The 18,313-nt window shown below is 45.1% G+C and overlaps 1 protein-coding gene across 6 annotated transcripts in view; it reads right to left on the bottom strand.

The window, feature by feature from the left end:
• Window positions 1-18,313, bottom strand: part of Btbd9 (BTB domain containing 9) — a 432,359-nt gene that overhangs the window by 114,979 nt on the left and 299,067 nt on the right. For all 6 annotated transcript variants that reach the window (XM_045155929.1, XM_004649530.2, XM_045155925.1 and 3 more), the window contains one exon: window positions 18,019-18,208. In XM_045155929.1, the coding sequence (XP_045011864.1) occupies window positions 18,019-18,208 (190 nt within the window). The remainder of the gene's footprint in view (window positions 1-18,018; window positions 18,209-18,313) is intronic.

Below are 18,313 nucleotides of genomic sequence, written 5' to 3' on the forward strand. Positions count from 1 at the left end.
TAGAGCTAGGGTCAACCTTCACTCCAGCTGTGAGTCGTTCTCTGCCCTACAAAGTCCTGAGCTCTTGCTGAGAGTGACTTTAAAACACCTGCCCACCCAGCCCAGTCCCTCCAACCCTCACCACCACGCGTACCCTTCCCTCATGCAGGATCTCATGCTCTGGGGCTGCCTTGCTCCCACCTTCCCCGGCCCGTACTGACTCCGCAAAGTCCTGCATGATCATAGCCTGGCTGGCTGGCTCTCATAACTACTGGGTCTGAAGCTTTCCTTCCCACATGTCCCTTTTTGATGAACTTCCTTTGTGAAATCCACATGAAAACCACTCTCTAAAACACAAAAATAGAATAATCCACAAGCAGTATACTATGTAAAATCTTTTTATTTATTTATTTATTTATTTATTTATTTTTTCGAAGTAGGGTCTCTCACTCTAGCCCAGGCTGACCTGGAATTCACTATATAGTCTCAGGCTGACCTCAAACTCTCAGCATCTTCCTACCTCTGCCTCCCAAGAGCTGGAATTAAAGGTGTGCATCACCACGCCCGGCTACTATGTAAAATCTTAGAGTAGGTAGACGGTATTGTTTGAAAGCTGAGGCGTCTAAGAAGTCATTATTCTCCATATGGTACATGACTAACCATTAAAATAAAGACATTACTGAGAGTGATAGTAGTAACATCTCTGCAGCACATAAAGGTAAAAATTTGATCTAGCTGTAAATTCTTATAAACAAGAGATAATTAATCAATTTAATGTGCTACTGTATGATAAATCTTTTGAAGAGTGGCAAGAAGCCAGAAAATAAGTAACATTTTATGTAATGACTAGAGCAAAAAATGGTAATTAAGTTTTTCAATGGAATTCTTTTGATCACTGGCCACTCAGTACAGTCTTCTTGATCCAGGTCTTCAAAGCTGGGATCACAAGTTTTAATTCAAACATTTTCAGCCAAACGCTAATAACTAACTTTCCTAACTGCTAACAGCCATTATTACACCAAACTGGTGTGGGTTACAGGACCAAAAGGCTAAATAAATGGTTGCTTCCTGCCCCCTAGAATAGCCTGAACTACTCTCCCCAGAGCTGGGGGCCCCAGCAAAGGCTGGTGGGGGAAAGGTCTCAGTTTACCCACTACTGCTGAAGATGGAAGAATGCAGCTCCGGGCTCTACCTGCCAGCCCCCCCACAGCACCCCCCCCCCCCCCGCTCATATTTCTTTAGCAGAGAGATCATAGACAAGAGAAAGTACTCCCTCGGTGGAATGCGTTTTGCTAGAGCTGCTTTTCAGCAACAGCCTTCCAGGTGCTGGCATGAATATTCACCAGAGTGTACTGGGCACAGGGGCCAGTCTCCATGCCACGCACACTAATCCTCGGAAACATATTCCAGGCAAGCTACAGGGTAAACTCCCATATACACACCAGGCGTTCTGGTGATGAATACTGGAAGGCTGAGAGAAGGAAACGGGAGTGAAGGAGGCAGAGATGAATAAATCTCTCCTCTGGAAGCTCTGCCACACTGACTCAGACCCAGCGTGAGGCTTCATTAAGATACTCTGCTCTGGGAATTAAACCCTGTCTCTCTGTTCAGCTTCCTCACCCTTCCTCATCAAGAAGAACAAACATTTTCTCCCCTCTGCCCCATAACCCTTGCTGCTGGCCTCCTTGTACCTTCTTTGTATTTGGCTGACAGGGTCCACCTGGACTTGCTGAGAAACCACACCGACTCCAATGCATACACCTGGGTGCACATGTCCTAACCACTGCCCTGTACAAGAAAGGTGGGTGCCTTCACAAGCTTGGAAGGAGCCCATAGGCGAGACGTCAGGTTTCCTGGTACTCTCTCTGTCTGGCACTGAGTCCCCAAGAACCAACAGTGAAGGGCAGAATATGCCCTGGCTCAGGCACTCTATGAGTGATACATGAGGCTGTCCCAACAATACATGTGGAGGTGTCTAGCTGGGAAACCCTCAGGCAACCTCCAAGGAGCTAGTGCGATTCTGCCAACTGGGGAGCATTCAGGAGACAGGGGCACCTGGCTGCTCCAGGTCCTTAAGGATGCATGAGTCGGGAAGAAGAAAGCCATGAATTTCCAAATGCTTCCTTAGCCCATGTGGACCACAGGCTCCTCTGAGGGACAGAGTACTGTCCATGCAACATGGTGCCCAGCCATGGCATTAGTCCCAAGATGGCACCTGTCTTTGCAACCACAGCCTCACTCCATCTGTTACATGGAGGTGAATTGGAAGAAGGAGAGATGGATTTTAATTTCAGAATGGTTTGTGGTTACATTTGATTCCAATCTGTTTTTATTTCTGCTAATTAAAAAGTGGCACATGATAAACCTTTTGGTACCTTTTCTAAAATATACATTATAAGAAGGTAATATAATAGTTGCAAACATGGAAACAAGCACTTTGAAAAGTGTTCTTGAATAGTGGAACCTCCTTATGAACATGTCTGAGGATCTCAATGTCTAAAAGAGACGTAAACAGCATGACGCAGAACATGGCTGGAGACTGAACTTAATGGCGGAGCCCTTGCCTAGCAAGCACAAAGCCCAGAGCTTCAGTCTCTAGGACCACACAAGAGAGAACAAAGGTAAAACTGCTTTTCTGAGGTCGGGATGAAGCTTCATCTGCCAGGACTTCCTGCTGATCCCATCCCGTGGAAGCTCACAAAGCTCATCCCTGACAAGACACAGTAGGAAAAACCAGTAGGCCATGGCATACGTTTCATCTCAAAAAACTAAGTACTGATTTTTAGTATCTGTAGTAGGTGTCATTATCTATACTTTTTGAACTGAAAGCCGAAGGAACCTGTGGCGGTTTTAATCAGATGTCTTCCCGAAGCTCTGGTTCTGCATGCTTGGTCCCCAGCTAGTGGCGTTTGGGAGGTGGGGCCCCACTGGAAGAGGCGTGTTGCTGGGGGTGGGCTCCGCATCCTAGAGCCCAGCCTGCCTTGTCAGGGCTCAGCTCGCTCCCCTGCTGCTTGCTGTCATGTGCTGTGGCGAGGAGGGACATCCAGCCTCTGCTCTATCATCTTTTCCCTGCCATGATGAACCTTCCCTTTGAGTCTGGAACCGAAAATAAACCCTCTCCTCCCATCAGCTGCTTTTGGTTAGAACTCCTCCAGGGATATCACTGAGGAAAGGAACTGAACAGATCAACACAGTGGTGATCTATGGTGGCTTTTTGTTACTAAAGTTTCCTTTTCTTTTCTTAAATACAAAGTCTCATGTGGCCCAGGCTGGCTTTGGCCTGCTAATCTTCCTGCTTCTACCTCCCGAGTATGGGGTTATAAGCACGCACTCCTTGACAGGCAGGTGAGGTGCTAGGGATCAAGCCTAGTGCCTCATCCTTGCTAAGTAAGCACTCTACCCTCTGAACTCCATTCCCAGCCCCTAAGTAAAGTTTTACTGGAATACAACAATGCCCATCAAGTAGTTATAATAGACACAATATGGCCTTTAACACCAAAAATAGCTATTATTCCCAATTCTAGGAACAGATCAAAGACTAAAGCTGGTCTAACTAAGCAGTTAAGGAGTTATGATGCCAAGGTACAAAATAAAGGTAGAGTTTCAACTAAGGTTGAGCTTAACCTAGAAATGTCTAAAACCTCTTTCTTTTATTGAATATTTCAAAAGATTTTTATGTGGCAAATTCCACATGGATTTCATATTTTGCTATAGTCACAATCTCATCTTTGTTACTGTGACAACTGTGCTGACAATTCTTGGCTTGCTTTTCACCCCAAATTTTGGGTAGTGAAAATATTAGGAAGGATATGGGGAAGAAAAAAGTTCAATTCAAAAATGGAAACCATCGCAGCCTTCCTTACTTACTGAGTGGATGACACTTCAAGTGGAGGACATGCAACCAGGATGGTTATTGTGCACCACCCTCCAAATCCCTACCAAAGTGGTAGGAAGAGACAGGGAAGCTAAAGAAGTTACGGAGACAAAGTCCACAAACAATTTATCAAAAAGGTTACATAGTTATTGACAGGGCAGTTAATATGTCAGCAGCAAAATAATGCTAGAAAGATGACCTCACAGTGTGAATGAACCACACCACTATGTAGACAGTGCTAGAGGAGAGGACCTCACAGCGTGAACCCCACCACTACACAGACAGTGCCGAGCTGCTTACTGGGCAGCAGGAGAGAATGGATTTGTACAGATCTTCCCCTTGCAATCTCTTTAGCTCTGCCAACTGAGATTATCAAAAGTACTTTACAAATTAGCTGGTCAGAGCAGTCAATGACCAAAGAACCACAATACCTTCTAGTATGTGGTATTTTAACAGAACGTCTCGTTTAGAGTGTTGAGACTTTAAATGGATGACTCTTTAAAATGTTCTTTCCAAACAGGTCCAGCTCATTCCCATCTATTCTTTCCTGGCTCAGTCTAATATGCACAGCTAAACATCATGGAGCTCAATCCTGACAATGCCATTTTCCTATCTTTCTTTCTTTTTTTTTTTTTGTTTTTGTTTTTGTTTTTGTTTTTGTTTTTGTTTTTGTTTTTCGAGGTAGGGTCTCACTCTAGCCCAGGCTGACCTGGAATTCACTATGGAGTCTCAGGGTGGCCTCGAACTCACAGCAATCCTCCTACCTCTGCTTCCTGAGTGCTGGGATTAAAGGCGTGCGCCACCACGACCGGCTGCATTTTCCTATCTTTCTAAGAAGGTTGCTATTAATAAAAGATTACTTACCTTGTTATCACCAGTTCTCTATAGAAAATGTTTTAGTTTTTAACAGGGTTACTATGGACTTCCTAATAAAAACAGAGTTTGTTTCCTCCAAAGTGAGAGCAGGACCAGTCTCCTCGCTGTTTTGTTGTGAAGACAAGACAGACAAGACAGACAGCAGAAGAAAAGGGAAAGAAGGGGGAGAGGAAGAAAGAAAAGGGGAGCAGAAAGAAAAGGGGAGCAGAGCCTTCCAAGCAGGAACAGTCCTAGCTCACTACTGGGGTCCCAGGAGAGAGGAGTCACAAGAAGTGACTTTACAGAACCATGGCCACTCTGCATCTTAAACACCCCCACCCTCATCAGCACTGCCCTGGAAAGGAACTGAAGGCCCCAAGCATCAGCAGCACTTGTGGGGAGGGAAGATGGTTGTAGGGGAGGACACAAAGAAAGGGTAGGAAGAAAACCAGAAGATATTCAAATTTCTTCTCCTAGGAGTCATTCATGGCATTGCTGAAATAACTCTCCCACTGATTAACTTCTTGTTTCACAGTCTCGAAAGCCAGAAACTTTTACTATAAGGTTACAAACAAAACCAAACCCACCACACCAGAGGTCAGTGAAACAGCCTAGAGACAGCATGGTAGTCAGTGTGCACAACTCCTTCACAGGTCTTGTCTTCTGAGAATTACTTCATTCCAAGCTATACTAAGATTAATAAACTATCATGTGCTATTGCTTGCTGAGAGCTGTTTCTGGGGAATGGGGAAGGCTCTCCCAACCCCAAGCATACTTATCTCAAACTTTCCTCCAAAACTTCTTGTTCTGGGACTGGCTGGTGTCCTGGTCATGTGACAGGGAAAAGGGAGAACAACTAAGGGACCAAAGATTCTAATACTGCACCAGTGAGAACAGCTGCAAGTCAACCATTTCCTGGGCTGTTGGTCCTTGCCTCTAAACCTTAAGATGACCAGAGGCTGCTGTTTATCCCATGGTCTAGAGATGTCTGCAGTGGGAACTGCTAGCTGGATGCTTCCCCAGAGGAGAAGAGACTCTGCCTGGGTCCCTCAGTTGGGAGCTCCCGCCGACTGTTTTCATGGGACTTCTTCAGCCATTTCTGCTGGTTGTCTTGAGAGCTTGATTTGGTGTTTACGGTGGTTTGAGTGAAATGCCCTGCACAGGGTCATGTGTTTTGAATACTTAGTCCCAAGCTCGTGACAATCTGGGAACACTGTGGGACCTTTGGCAGACAGAGCCTTGCTGGGGGAGGTGTACCACTGGGAACAGGCCTTGGGGTTTTATAGTTGAACCCCACTTGCCTTAGCTAGTTCACTGCTGGTACTTCTGACCTGCTGCTGACACATGGAGATGTGAGCCAGCTGTCTGCTCTGCCGTGCTTTCTCCACCATGGTGAAGCCTCCCCGCAAAGCTGTAAGCCTAAAATAAGCCCTTTTCTCTCTTGCTTCTGGTTGGGTGTTTGTCCAGCAACTAGACATTAACTGCAATGATGTTCTGTTAGTTATCTTTTGTTTGCCATTTATTTCTGCACCTTAAATTTTTTAAAAAGTTTTTTCAAGGTGTAAGACTCACTCTAGCCCAGGTTGACCCAGAACTTACTCTGTATATAGTCCCAGGCTAGCCTCAGTCTCACAGTGATCCTCCTACCTCTGCCTCCTGAGTGCTAGGAACAAAGGCATTGCCGCCATGTCCAGCAAATTCTACCCCTTTCCAGTAGGGCTACTCTCATCATTTTTGCCAGATGCTGCACATGCTTGGCTTGATTGTCTATTATTTACCTGCCACCTGCCTTTTGTTCTTTCACTGACTACATATACTTGCTAAGTTCACTCATTCAAAACTGAAAGTTCAGCCATCATACAGAGCATTTTCCCCAAAAGAACACAATCTAGGCAGACAGGACTTTTTATGTTTTTATTATTATTAACAACATATTTCATGTGGATACATAATGTGGACATGACTTCTTAAGCTCCAAATTTAACACTAAAAGTGTTATTCTTTTCTTCTCTTTTCCTCCCTCCCTTCCTTCCTTTTCCCTCTCTCTTCTCCCTGCCTTCCCTCTCTCTTTCTTTCCCTCATTCATTCATTCATTTTTATTGTGGTACCATAGCTGGGTTCAGAACCTTGAGCATGGGAGACAAAAGTGCTCTCCCACCAAGTTGATCCCAAGCCTTGAACATGTTATTTCGTTCTTTCTTTCTTTTTTCTTCTTTTTTTTGCTAAATTTATTTATTTATTTGACAGAGAAAGAGGAACAAAGAGAGAAAGAGAGAGAATGGGCAAGCTAGGGCCTCCAGCCACTGCAAATGAACTCCAGATGCATGTACCCCCTTGTGCAGCTGGCTAATATGGGTCCTTGGGAATTGAACCTGGGTCCTTTGGCTTTGCAGGCAAATGTCTTAACTGCTAAGACATCCCCTCCAGCCTGAACATGTTATTTCTATAAGAACTTCTGACATAATCCACCTGCCATTATGAGATCAACCTGTATATACAATGACCATCCTGATTTTGGACTTTTCTGTGTATGTTGTCAACTCTCCATAAACTGGTCAGGTAAACATGCTCTGCTTAATCAAATACATGTGGTTAAAAACTTCCCTCTGGGCTGTCAGCATTTTTTTCTTTCTTCTTCTTCTTCTTCTTCTTTTTTTTTTTTTTTGGTTTTTTGAGGCAGGGTCTCTAGCCCAGGCTGACCTGGAATTCACTACAGAGTCTCAGGGTGGCCTTGAACTCACAGCAATCTGCCTACCTCTGCCTCCCAAATGCTGGAATTAAAGGCATGCACCACCACACCGGCTCTTTTTTTTTTTTTTTGAGGTAGAGTTTCACTCTAGCTTAGGAGGACCTGGAATTTACTATGTAGTCTTAGGGTGGCCTCAAACTCGAGGTGATCCTATCTCTGCCTCCCAAGTGCTGGGATTAAAGGTGTATGCCACCATGCCTAGCCTGTCAGCATTTTTAAAAGCAAGAGTGGGTATAAAGAGATGACTAGGAAGGGAGGTGGGGAAAGGGCAAAAGGAAACATGTGACATGTAAATAGGAGGGAGAATGGCGGGGGAGAAGGACTTGGGGAGGAGGGAAAAGAGAATGAACTAAAAGAAGTTGTATTTGAAAATGTTAGCATACCACCTAAAACTATATATACTACCTAAAAAATAAAAATAAAAATTAACCAAATTAAGATATGACAAAATATACTTAGGGAAAGAAAAACTTCACCAAATAAAATTTATTCTCTTTCTGCTTTGTTTTCCTTGTTGTTTTTTCTTCTAGTGCTGGCAACTGGCTCTAGGGCCTTGTGTACGGAAGGCAGACGCCACCACTGAGCTGCACCTCAGCCGGGTCCTCCTGCTTAATCAGAAGCTGGATGGGATCTTGCCTGCTCCCCAAACTTTATTATGAGCATGATTTATTACTGTGCTGGGAAGTACAGGAGACCAGTTATAGAAAATATGATTAAATATTTGTAACAGAAACACAGTTTTTCTTAAGAAGTAAATCTCATGAATAAGAAGTCATACATATATAATCAGTAATGCCTCTCATTTTTGTTCAGACCTGTGCAATAAACAGACAGCTTTTTTTATTTACAGAACATTTTTGGAGCTGAGAATAATATAAAGTACAATTATAGTACTGTTTTTGATACATTCAGAGGCTGTGGTCTCAAAGGACAGCTTTTAAGAATAAATGCAATGAGGCCCAGTAGCCTAGGCCTGTATCCCAGCACACAGACGGCAGTGGCAGGAAGACAGAGTGTGAGGCCAGCCTGGACTATACCGCGAGAAGTAAGTAAACAAAAACAAATGGAAGGCCCAAGGGTAGCTCAGGGCACAATGCTTTCTTAGTGTGTTTAAGGTCTTGGGTTTAATTCTCAGCACCAAAAAGAATAAAGGAGAGCCCACACTGTACTAAATGTTTTAGATGGGCGAATTCTGTCTCAATAAAGCATTTTTTTAAATTATTTATTTATTTATTTGAGAGCGACAGACACAGAGAGAAAGACAGATAGAGGAAGAGAGAGAGAATGGGCGCGGCAGGGCTTCCAGCCTCTGCAAACGAACTCCAGACGCGTGCGCCCCCTTGTGCATCTGGCTAACGTGGGACCTGGGGAACCGAGCCTCGAACCGGGGTCCTTAGGCATCACAGGCAAGCGCTTAACCGCTAAGCCATCTCTCCAGCCCTCAATAAAGCATTTTAAGTATTGTGTGTGTGTGTGTGTGTGTGTGTGTGTGTGTGTGTGTACACATACCAGTGGAGGCTAGAGGACAACTTTGGGTGTCATTCATCACACATGCTGACCACCTGTCTCTCATTGGCCTGGAACTCACCAATTAGGCGAGAATGAATGGCCAGGAAGCCCCAAGATCCACCTATGTTCACTTCCCCAGTGTGTACCACCATAAACAGTAATTAAAGATTTTTTTAATATGAATAGAACACATGAACTATGGAGACTTATAAAATTTCCAAAACAGATGTGACCTGTCCAGTCCAAAGCAGGGCTCTACAGCAGAGCTCTTGTCTGGGGGAACCAGACTATCACATCACCACAGCCCTCATTTCTTGGCCAAGCTTGCTAGGGCTGACCCTATGACCTCCTGACACCTAACAACTAACTGGAAGTCAACTTCATCCCAGGGCAGGTGGACGTGATCAGGGTCCTGAGTAAAGCTTGGACTTTTCTTATGAAAAGGGATGGTGGTGGTTGAATGGCTCTTTGTCATTTCTCTTTGTCCTTCACTTTCTTCCTGCCCATGCATAGGCAGATTAAAGCAGAAACAGTTGTTTTGTTTCTGGGGGGAAAATTAAATGTAGAAAAGAACAAAACAATGCACAGCTTATTGAATTGCAGAAGCACTCTCCTACAGGCTCTTTATAGATGTGAGAACCAAACAAACAAAATCAAAGTAAGAATAAAGTAAAATTAAAAAAATTTAGAAAGTCTGCCTAGGTGAGATTTTGTTATTCACAGTCAAATACAAATACCTTTAGAGAAAATGAGAGCTAGTAATAAAAACAACTGCAGGTCTTACTTGCAACATTTCATTGAAGTTTCAGTAATTCATTGCCTTAGCATACAAGAATGGGCTGAACCAGAGATGAGGTGCCTTCCCTCATTTCTTTGTAAGGGCCAACATGGCTGTGTCAGATCGTGAACTTAGGTGGGACCCTGGGAGACGGCACTGTACCTCAGGCTGCCTTGCCATGCTCGTGGTGAGTCAGGAAGGAGCCCAGGCACGATACCGCTGTCTCCTCGCAAATGGAGATCGTGAGGGCAGCTTGCACCCAGAGCTATGGGGAGGCAAGGCAACCCAGAGAGGCACTAGCCATTTCTAAACATTAAGGTGAGGAAGACCAAAACCATGTCCACCGGGGTTCTGTCACAGTGAGTGAAAAGGGCAAAACCATCTCGACTGGGGTTCTGTTACAGTGAAAGGAGTGCAGTTTCAGGAGGAAGAAAGAGGATCTGCCCAGTGGGTCTTACGGGTGGCAAGGAGACAGAGTCAGTCCCAGGACGAGTGAAAGCACACCCCACGCTGTCCGTGTAACCAATACCCCCCATGCTGCACTGGATGCCCGCTGTTAGAAGCCACGCAGCAGGAAAAAGTGATTCCTCAGCAGAGCGAAGCCTGCGTCCTGAGGACTGCTGAAAGGGGACCTTGACAGATGCCAGCCAGCCTACCACCACCACCTCCATCCCTAGAAGGATGTGGATGCACAGGGGACCGAAGGGCACGCAAGGAGAGGTGGAGGCTTGGTGCTCTGGCTTGTATCTTAACTAACTACCTTTATGAGAAGGTCTTGGCCAAGTGCCTCTGTGACTACTCGTTTACAAAGGGCTAAGCTTAAGGCAAACATGAGAGAGGGAAGAGAAGGGGAGGGGAGGGAAAGGAAGAGAAGAGAAAAGAAGGGAGGCACTGACATCAGGAGCTAGTAGACACACCACAGGCACCTCAACAGGGCATATTTGAGCTACTGCACAAGAGCCTCTGAAGGCACCTGGGGAGTGTGAAGCTTCTCAAAGGGAGATGACTGTTCGACTAACTCAAAGGTTAATGTGGCATGGTGATGGCTCTTCATCAACGCTCAGAAGAGCTTGATTCACTTAATACGTAAAAGATACATTAAAACAATTTGAGCTATTAAATTTATAGACATTTCTATCAATTTTCTGAAAATTCTCCTATGAGTCTGTTAGCCATCGGGGGAGCAGCAACATTTCTAGGACTCTGTGTGGTCTATCCTGGGGCAACAGTGGGTACCTGTCAGGGTGGACCACAGAGAAGCCAGTGTTTTAAAGGGCTTTAAAATGACAATCCTACAAAACATATGTTTGTACATAAAATATTGGGTCAGATGGGGTTGAATTTCCTGTAAAGATGTCTTCTTGATGGGCTTATCTTTGACAACTTGAAGGGTTTTTCTCTCATGTGTCTGTTGTATTATATGATGACTGCTTGTCAAGCTCCCCAGTCCCTCAAGAGAGAAATGGCTGACAAGTGAGGAAAGTCATCCAAACATTGTTTTGTTTTGTTTTGTTTTGCATTTTACCTGTTTTCCTTTTCTAAAGAACACCTGAATTCTAGAGCCTATATTTTTCATGTGCAACTTAGTTGCCATAGCAATACTTTGGTCTTGAAATTTCTCCAGGATGAAACTGGCAACAGCCTGTTTACCATTTCCCCAAACTCTGCTCTCTGCTGCCTGGCTCTGTGATTTCAGGTCCTACTATGTTCACACAGTTCACACACCAGCATCTACTGGGAACCACAGACACGACCCCTTACTCCAGGATTTTTTTTTTTTTTTTTTTGAAACCAGAGCACCAAGGTCTGTGAGGATAACAGAAGACTTCAAGTGTGATGTAGATTGGCTCAGGGAGAAACAATGATTGGTAAATAAGTCATGGATCAGCAAGAAAGGGAAAAACGTCTCAGTTCACAGCTGTGACAGACAACCCTTGGCATAACTGATGCTAAGCAAAGTTTGTAAAATATCTTTCCAATTTCATCTGGAATTATAGGCAATTCTTTTTTTTTTTTTTAAAGAATTATAGGCAATCTTAATCCAAGCCAGAATATATTTAGGTGTCTACTGTATTATTCTGAGTATAAAAAGGAGACTTCTAGCTCTCTGGCTTGCAAAGAAGGCTGTCTTAATGTAAACAGATGTGCTGCCTGCCTGTGTAGCACTCACGTGGAATGAAATGGCCAAGTGTCCTTGCCTGTGCTGATGCTGGCGCCTGCCTCCCTGGCTTCATCTCAGCCCTCTGCTGGGGTGCTGGGTCCTTAGCAGTTTTCTCACATACACTTACATCAGGCACAATGAGCAAATGTGATGTCCAGTTTAGTTGACAGATACAACTCCTTGCATAACGCATGTGCTGTCAGTCTAGTCAATGAGTGTTTATTGAGTTCTTACCACACACAGTACCACACTAGGCCCTGGGACTGAGCCCACCACAGTATTAAAAAAAATCACTGTCTTCAATTTGATAGTTTCTGTGATCCTAGCAGAGATGGAGAGCAGCACAGATGAGGAAAACACTCAAATTATCAACTATGTTTGACGCACGAGCTTTAATGCCTTTCCCCACCTTACAGACTAAGCTCTCACAGCCATTAAGTAGGAAACGAAACGCAATGGCCTGTGATTCCTCTTTTTCTTTTCTTGGCCTATCCCTTGGAATAGAAGTAGATGTGCAATGGTTCGGCACAGTAGTAAGCAGTGGGAAGAAGGACAAATAGCAGTCAGAGAGTCTTGCAAATTACAACCTGGGTGAGTAACCGCAGTCACCTGAAGCCGCACAATAGCGAAAGGGCAGTTGAACCCAGTATGGACGGACAGTTCGGAGAAAGAAAAATAACAGGCCCAGGAGAATAAGGAGCATAGTCACATATGTGATTCCTTTTCTCTTTTTCTGAAGACTAACTTGCTATTGCTTCATTTTCCATATGGATGATGACCCTAAGACATAAGCTGATTTGTGTGCCAGGCATTCGGGGCCAGCTAACCATTTATAAGAGGCAGAGCTGTGGAAATGCACAAAGCGCTTCATCCCCACATTCTAAAGACATGGTCAATCAGTGTTAAATATTCTTCTGGCCAGACCCATTTAGTCCTATACATTCTAGGTGAGGACTCAAGTACTGTGTTATTAACACCTTAATTCTTAAACACCTACAGAGACTCTGGCTTCACTTAGCTCCATCTATTGGTACAGGCTCCTCCTTGGGAAGCCTATTCACTTAGAACTAGGTTTGTTACTTGAAGCATCATGGGTGTTTTACTTACAGTCCTGCACATATCAATTACAAAACCATTATTTTCAAGGTAATGTAAAATTGTTAATTTAATTGACTATCTTTATAATTAGGGTTTCAACAAAGTGCTGTCATTTATTAGCTGGAAAAGACCCATGATCGGCGTGCTCAGCACACAGTATATCTGATTTCCCATTCTGGTCTGAAAACACTTAATAGGATAGCACGACCAGCAAGAAGAAAGATAATAAGTCTTAAACCAAGGCGACAGAGGGACTATAAACTAAGGCATCAGGTGGATTTGGTTAGTTATTATGACTCTAGTCTGGTTTTTTAATGTGGTCAGGCCTCTGAAGATTTCCTGTTATTTAAATTTTAATGTTTTTAAAATGGCATGAAAATGATATAATTACTGCTCAATTACCCACTTTTAAGGCACATTCCAGGTAATTTCTCTCTTTTTCCCTAAAATAAAATAAGTAAATTCTGCTGTGTTCATAAATCCAGCAACAACAAGGAGCAACTGTTCTTTCCCAGTGCTGCGGCCTTCAGACAGACAAAGATGCAAAGACTGGGTAAGAACCAGGAAGCTTTTCCAGGAGCTTCACAATCTGGAGAGCTCCAAGGGCCTCCCAGCCTGCCCCTCCCTCCCTCCCTCCCGTAATGGAGCTGAAGGAGCCTTGGATGGGAGTTGGATGAGAAGTTGGTCAGGGAAGTTGGTATTGCTTGTAAAGACAGGACAACACCTGAGGATTGCCACCTCTCACATCCGGAGCCTTGGCTCTTGCTTCCCACTCTCTTCTGGGGCCCTTGGGACCCTGTTTGTGATGCTCACCTCCGGATGCCCAGGGGCTTGCCTTCCCACCCTTCAGCTCTGCTCACGTGCCCTTTGCAGTGAGCCGCCCTGATCACCCAGCCCGAAACAGCCTTCCCTCCCCGTCTTCACAGTGCTCTGAACACCGGGAGTACGAGCAGTGCTCTCGCCTCCTCCGTGTCTAGCTCTGGAACACCAACTCCACCAGAGCACCAGTGCTTAGTCAGCTTTATGCCATGCCACACTCCTCAAGTCTCCAACAGTGCCTGGCAGAGAAAAATGCTTAGTAAATATTTGTTGAATGAGTGAATACAGAAAATGAAGGCACAGAAAGACAGTGCTCTTCACCACGACAGCACACGGTAATGGTGTCAGACACGCCAGCAGGAGTGGGTTCCCACTGCCAGGGTGAGTGAGGCCCACACATTTTCTGCCAAGAAGAGGGCTCTGCTGGCTTACTGATCTACCAGGCAAGCTCTCAGGAAAGGGAAGAATAGAGCCTACATGGAACACAACTATGCCCTCTCATGATCACAGAACACAATGACCGAGACCTTCGCCTAAGAAGTCACTCACTAACTATAAAGAACCTGAATTTTCACTGCGTGTGTCACGAGAGTGGGGGACAAATTTCCAGATTTCTATCTCTCTGCCCCTGTGGCTAGGGAGAGAGTGAGTCTTGGGTCTGCACTGCTCTCACTGCAGGTGCTGATTCCAAGAGCTGCAGATACAGTGACTAGGAAAGCGAGTTAGTCATCACCAGCAATAGAAGCTGTGAGTCTAACGCCATCAACTAATCAACCTGTCACTGGTCAACCACCCATCCACAGGAAGAGGTGCCACTGATCTAGTTTCATATCAATAAATGTCTGTCTGAGCACATCAGCTGCTGTAACTACTGTATGCCAAGGTACCCAGCATTGTCCACGGGCATTGATGGCCTGGAAATCTCCCTCCCTTTCCTCCTAATAATGTCACAGAAGAGGCAAATGCAGTTCCTGACAACATAATGTTAGCTTCACTGAGACGTGTCTCTTTGGATGCCTGGCTAGTTATAGCTGAGCTTCTGTTGTATGGATCTTCTAAGGAGAAAGCAAGAGCTGGGTTTCAGGAAGTGAGAGGTGTCACACTGTGCTGTGGAAATAATTCAGCCTTGGGTGTGAGCCTGCTCATGGTTACCACTCTGAGTAAGGAAAAGGAAAACAGGGGGAACCATTTTCCTTCCACATTTAGACAGAACCAGGTGCCTATTCTCTGTTGCCTGAAGCCCCAGCAACACACAGCTCTGGAGTCAGATCCAGTATCTCTGAGTGTCTGATGGGGCTACAGGCCAAGGTGGCCATGTCCCATGACAAGCTTGTTTGTTTCTGTTTGAGCTGTCACCCTGACAACCGCCTCATGAAGTCCCTGTTGGATTTAAAATTGTAAATTTCCTCCTATACCTACAGTAATTTCTCCTCTGTCTTGACAGACTACCTCATGGGCACATGCAGCCTGGCAAGAAAAGCTGCTTCTGTGTAGCCCCAGGCTTCGTGCACAGGCAGGGCTGGGAGGAGCCAGCCGTGAACAATTTCATACAAACACGGTGACAGGAGTTCTATGCAGAATGTAGGGTGTTCTCCATAAGACCTGGAGATGACAGCCGGCTAGGGAAACAGTCTCACAGTGGAGTCTGGAAGGAGGAATGAGGAAGCCAGGCAAAGAGGACGTAGTGAGAAAACTGCCGAGGTGTAAGCAACAAGAACAGCAAGGTCCACGATTTGGAGGAAAAGGGTAAGACAGGAGGCTCCGCAGATTGGACAAGACCCGGTACAAGCAGGGTTGGGTGGCCTGGTAGCGATAAACAGATGAGACTGGGCAGACAGGTCTGTCAGAGTATCATGCCATCCTGTCCCCTGAACTCAACCACATCAGCTCTGGGGAGATGGGTGAGGCATGGGTGTCATGGAGAAGAGATACTCGTGGAAGATGAGTGAAAGTTAAAATGCCACTAGAGCAATGGCTATGGAATGGGGGAGGAGAGAACTTGGAAGGTGATTAGGAGGCAAGGCTGACTTCTGAGCAGTAAACATAAGGTGAAGGAGAGGAAGGAGTTTGGGAAGGGTCTCACACTTTTGGCTCAGGCCAAGGATGGGTAGGCTACTGAAGGAGATGGGAACCAGCTGTGGGGGTGACTACAGCAGGAAGGGGAAGGATAATGGATTCCATTAGCTGGCTACATTTGAGATGTGCGTAGACACTTAGGCGGTGGTGTGGAGGGGAAGAGCGTCCAGTACCAAGTAAGTGAATGGGGTTCAGGGACCATTAAGAGAGAGTGGGCAGAGCTACGAAGCTGCCTGCTTGCTTCAATCTTCATTGGCAAGAAGACTGGTCTTCAAATTAGAAATGGCAGAACAAACATAATAAAGAGAAAATTGAAGTCCCAAATAGGTGAGGTGAAAGAGAGTATCTAGCCAATTTAAATGATTTCAAGTCTTCAGGCTCAGATGAGTTATACCCCAAGCCTGCAGGAAGAAATTGCAGATGTAATCTCGGAGACACGATTGGTAATCTTCAAGAAATTGTAGGGACGACAGTGCCAGAGACAAAAGAAGGACAACTTCCAGGTTTATAAGTGAAGAAGGATAGATTGTAAGGGAAATACAGACACATTTCACATCATCTGTGCCAAAAATTCTACAAGTGCTCATTAAGTAGCGGGCTGGAGTCCGTGAGTGCGCGTAGCTGGGAGAAGGAAGGAGCCGGGGGTGGTTTCACAGAGGTGGTTGTGCAGGCAGCTTGGAGACTGGTGTGGCCAGCCTCTTCCCCTTCCCTTTTCCAGGCACAAAGTAAGTTACCCTGGCCTGTGTGCTGAGCTCCAGGCTGGCCGCTCCTTTTCCTGTGATACATGCCCTGTGATATTGCTCTTGATGAAAAGTGGTTGACCATTTAAACGAAGAAATCTAACTGTGAATTCGCCAAGAAACCCAGCAGCAACTCCTCGACATGCCAGGGAGCCACTCACTACTCAGTGTTGGTCTCTGTGGTTATCAGCCTGCACGCCAGTCGGAACGGAGTGTGTGCAGAGCAGTCCTGGAGCCTGACTTCCTATGCACTTCTCTTGACACAGACTGTGCATGCTGAGGACAGGAAAGAGCGCAGCAGTGTGGGAAGCATGGAGGAGGAAGAGTCCCATCCTCCTAACACCCTTCTCCAGACAAAGTTAGGCAGACAGGCAGGCTTTTTTTTTTTTTTTTTTTAAATACATATGCCCTTCAGATGCCTCCTTAAAACCAGGAGAGGGGAAGGAAGGAGAGGAAAGAACAAGACAAAAGAAGCAGTGCTTGAGACCCAGATGGTTCTTGGGAACTAACAGTATGCCTTCTCAGGGATGTCACCAATCCCACACTTAAAAAAATTAATATAATCTTGCAAGTCAAGCAAAGCTAAAGTTCTTTACATTAAAAACAAAACAAAACAAAACACCAAGCTGGGCCTTTAATCCCAGCACTCAGGAAGCAGAGGTAGGAGGAAAGCAGTGAGTTCGAGACCACGCTGAGACTACATAGTGAATTCCAGGTCAGCCTAGGCTAGAGTGAGACCCAACCTTCTCGGGGGGGGGGGGGGGGGACAAAACAAAATCTAATTAACAATAAAAAGAAACAGACACAAAGACCACTAAACCACTTAAACCAGGCTTCATATTCACATCTCCTTGGTTCATATATACATACAAAGTCATTTATTAAATTTGAAATGAGCACTGGAGAGATGGCTTAGCAGTTAAGGCATCTGCCTGCAAAGCCAAAGGACCCAGGTTTGATTCCCCAGGACCCATGTAAGACAGATGCACAAGGGATGCAAGCATCTGGAATTCGTTTGCAGTGGCTTATGGCCCTGGTGTACCCATTCTCTCTCTCAGATAAATAAAATACAATATACTTTTTAAATAGTTGAAATGAATTTTCACAGCATTCTATTGACATTTCCCTGTAAGTCTTTTGCTTAACAAAAGATAAGACTAACAATGTGTAAGCCACCTGAGAGACCTCACATCCAGTTTCCCAGTAGGTCTAATTTTGGTTCATTTCCCAAATGAGCACCTGGTATCTATCTCATTGCCCCATATCTCTTAATGTTTAAAACAAAGAACAGCAGTTTCTTCATTGAAGTTGTTGAGGTCATCATTTTATCAATGTACAATTTTCCTTTTTTAAACTAACAAATGCAAAGAAATCACTTACCGTATGGACCCGATCATGTATGGCTGTGCCAGCTGAACCACGATCGCACCACTTCCTAGCTGGTGACATGTGTAGCCAGAATCCCAGTCATAATTCTTTGTGTCCCCATTCAGCAAGGCATTTCGGCTCCGGCTCACTCCTTCAATTACACTGGCACAATCAGCGATCGTTGCAACGTTCTCCATGGGAACTATGAATCCAAACACAAGATCGGGCGTTGGGATAAGAGAAGCCAAATACGTCCCAATAGCATGCTCAGAACAAAATCTATTAATTACCATCTCCAGTCAACAAT

Source organism: Jaculus jaculus, chromosome 8 (genome assembly GCF_020740685.1).
Source record: "Jaculus jaculus isolate mJacJac1 chromosome 8, mJacJac1.mat.Y.cur, whole genome shotgun sequence".
Classification (NCBI taxonomy): Eukaryota; Metazoa; Chordata; class Mammalia; order Rodentia; family Dipodidae; genus Jaculus; species Jaculus jaculus.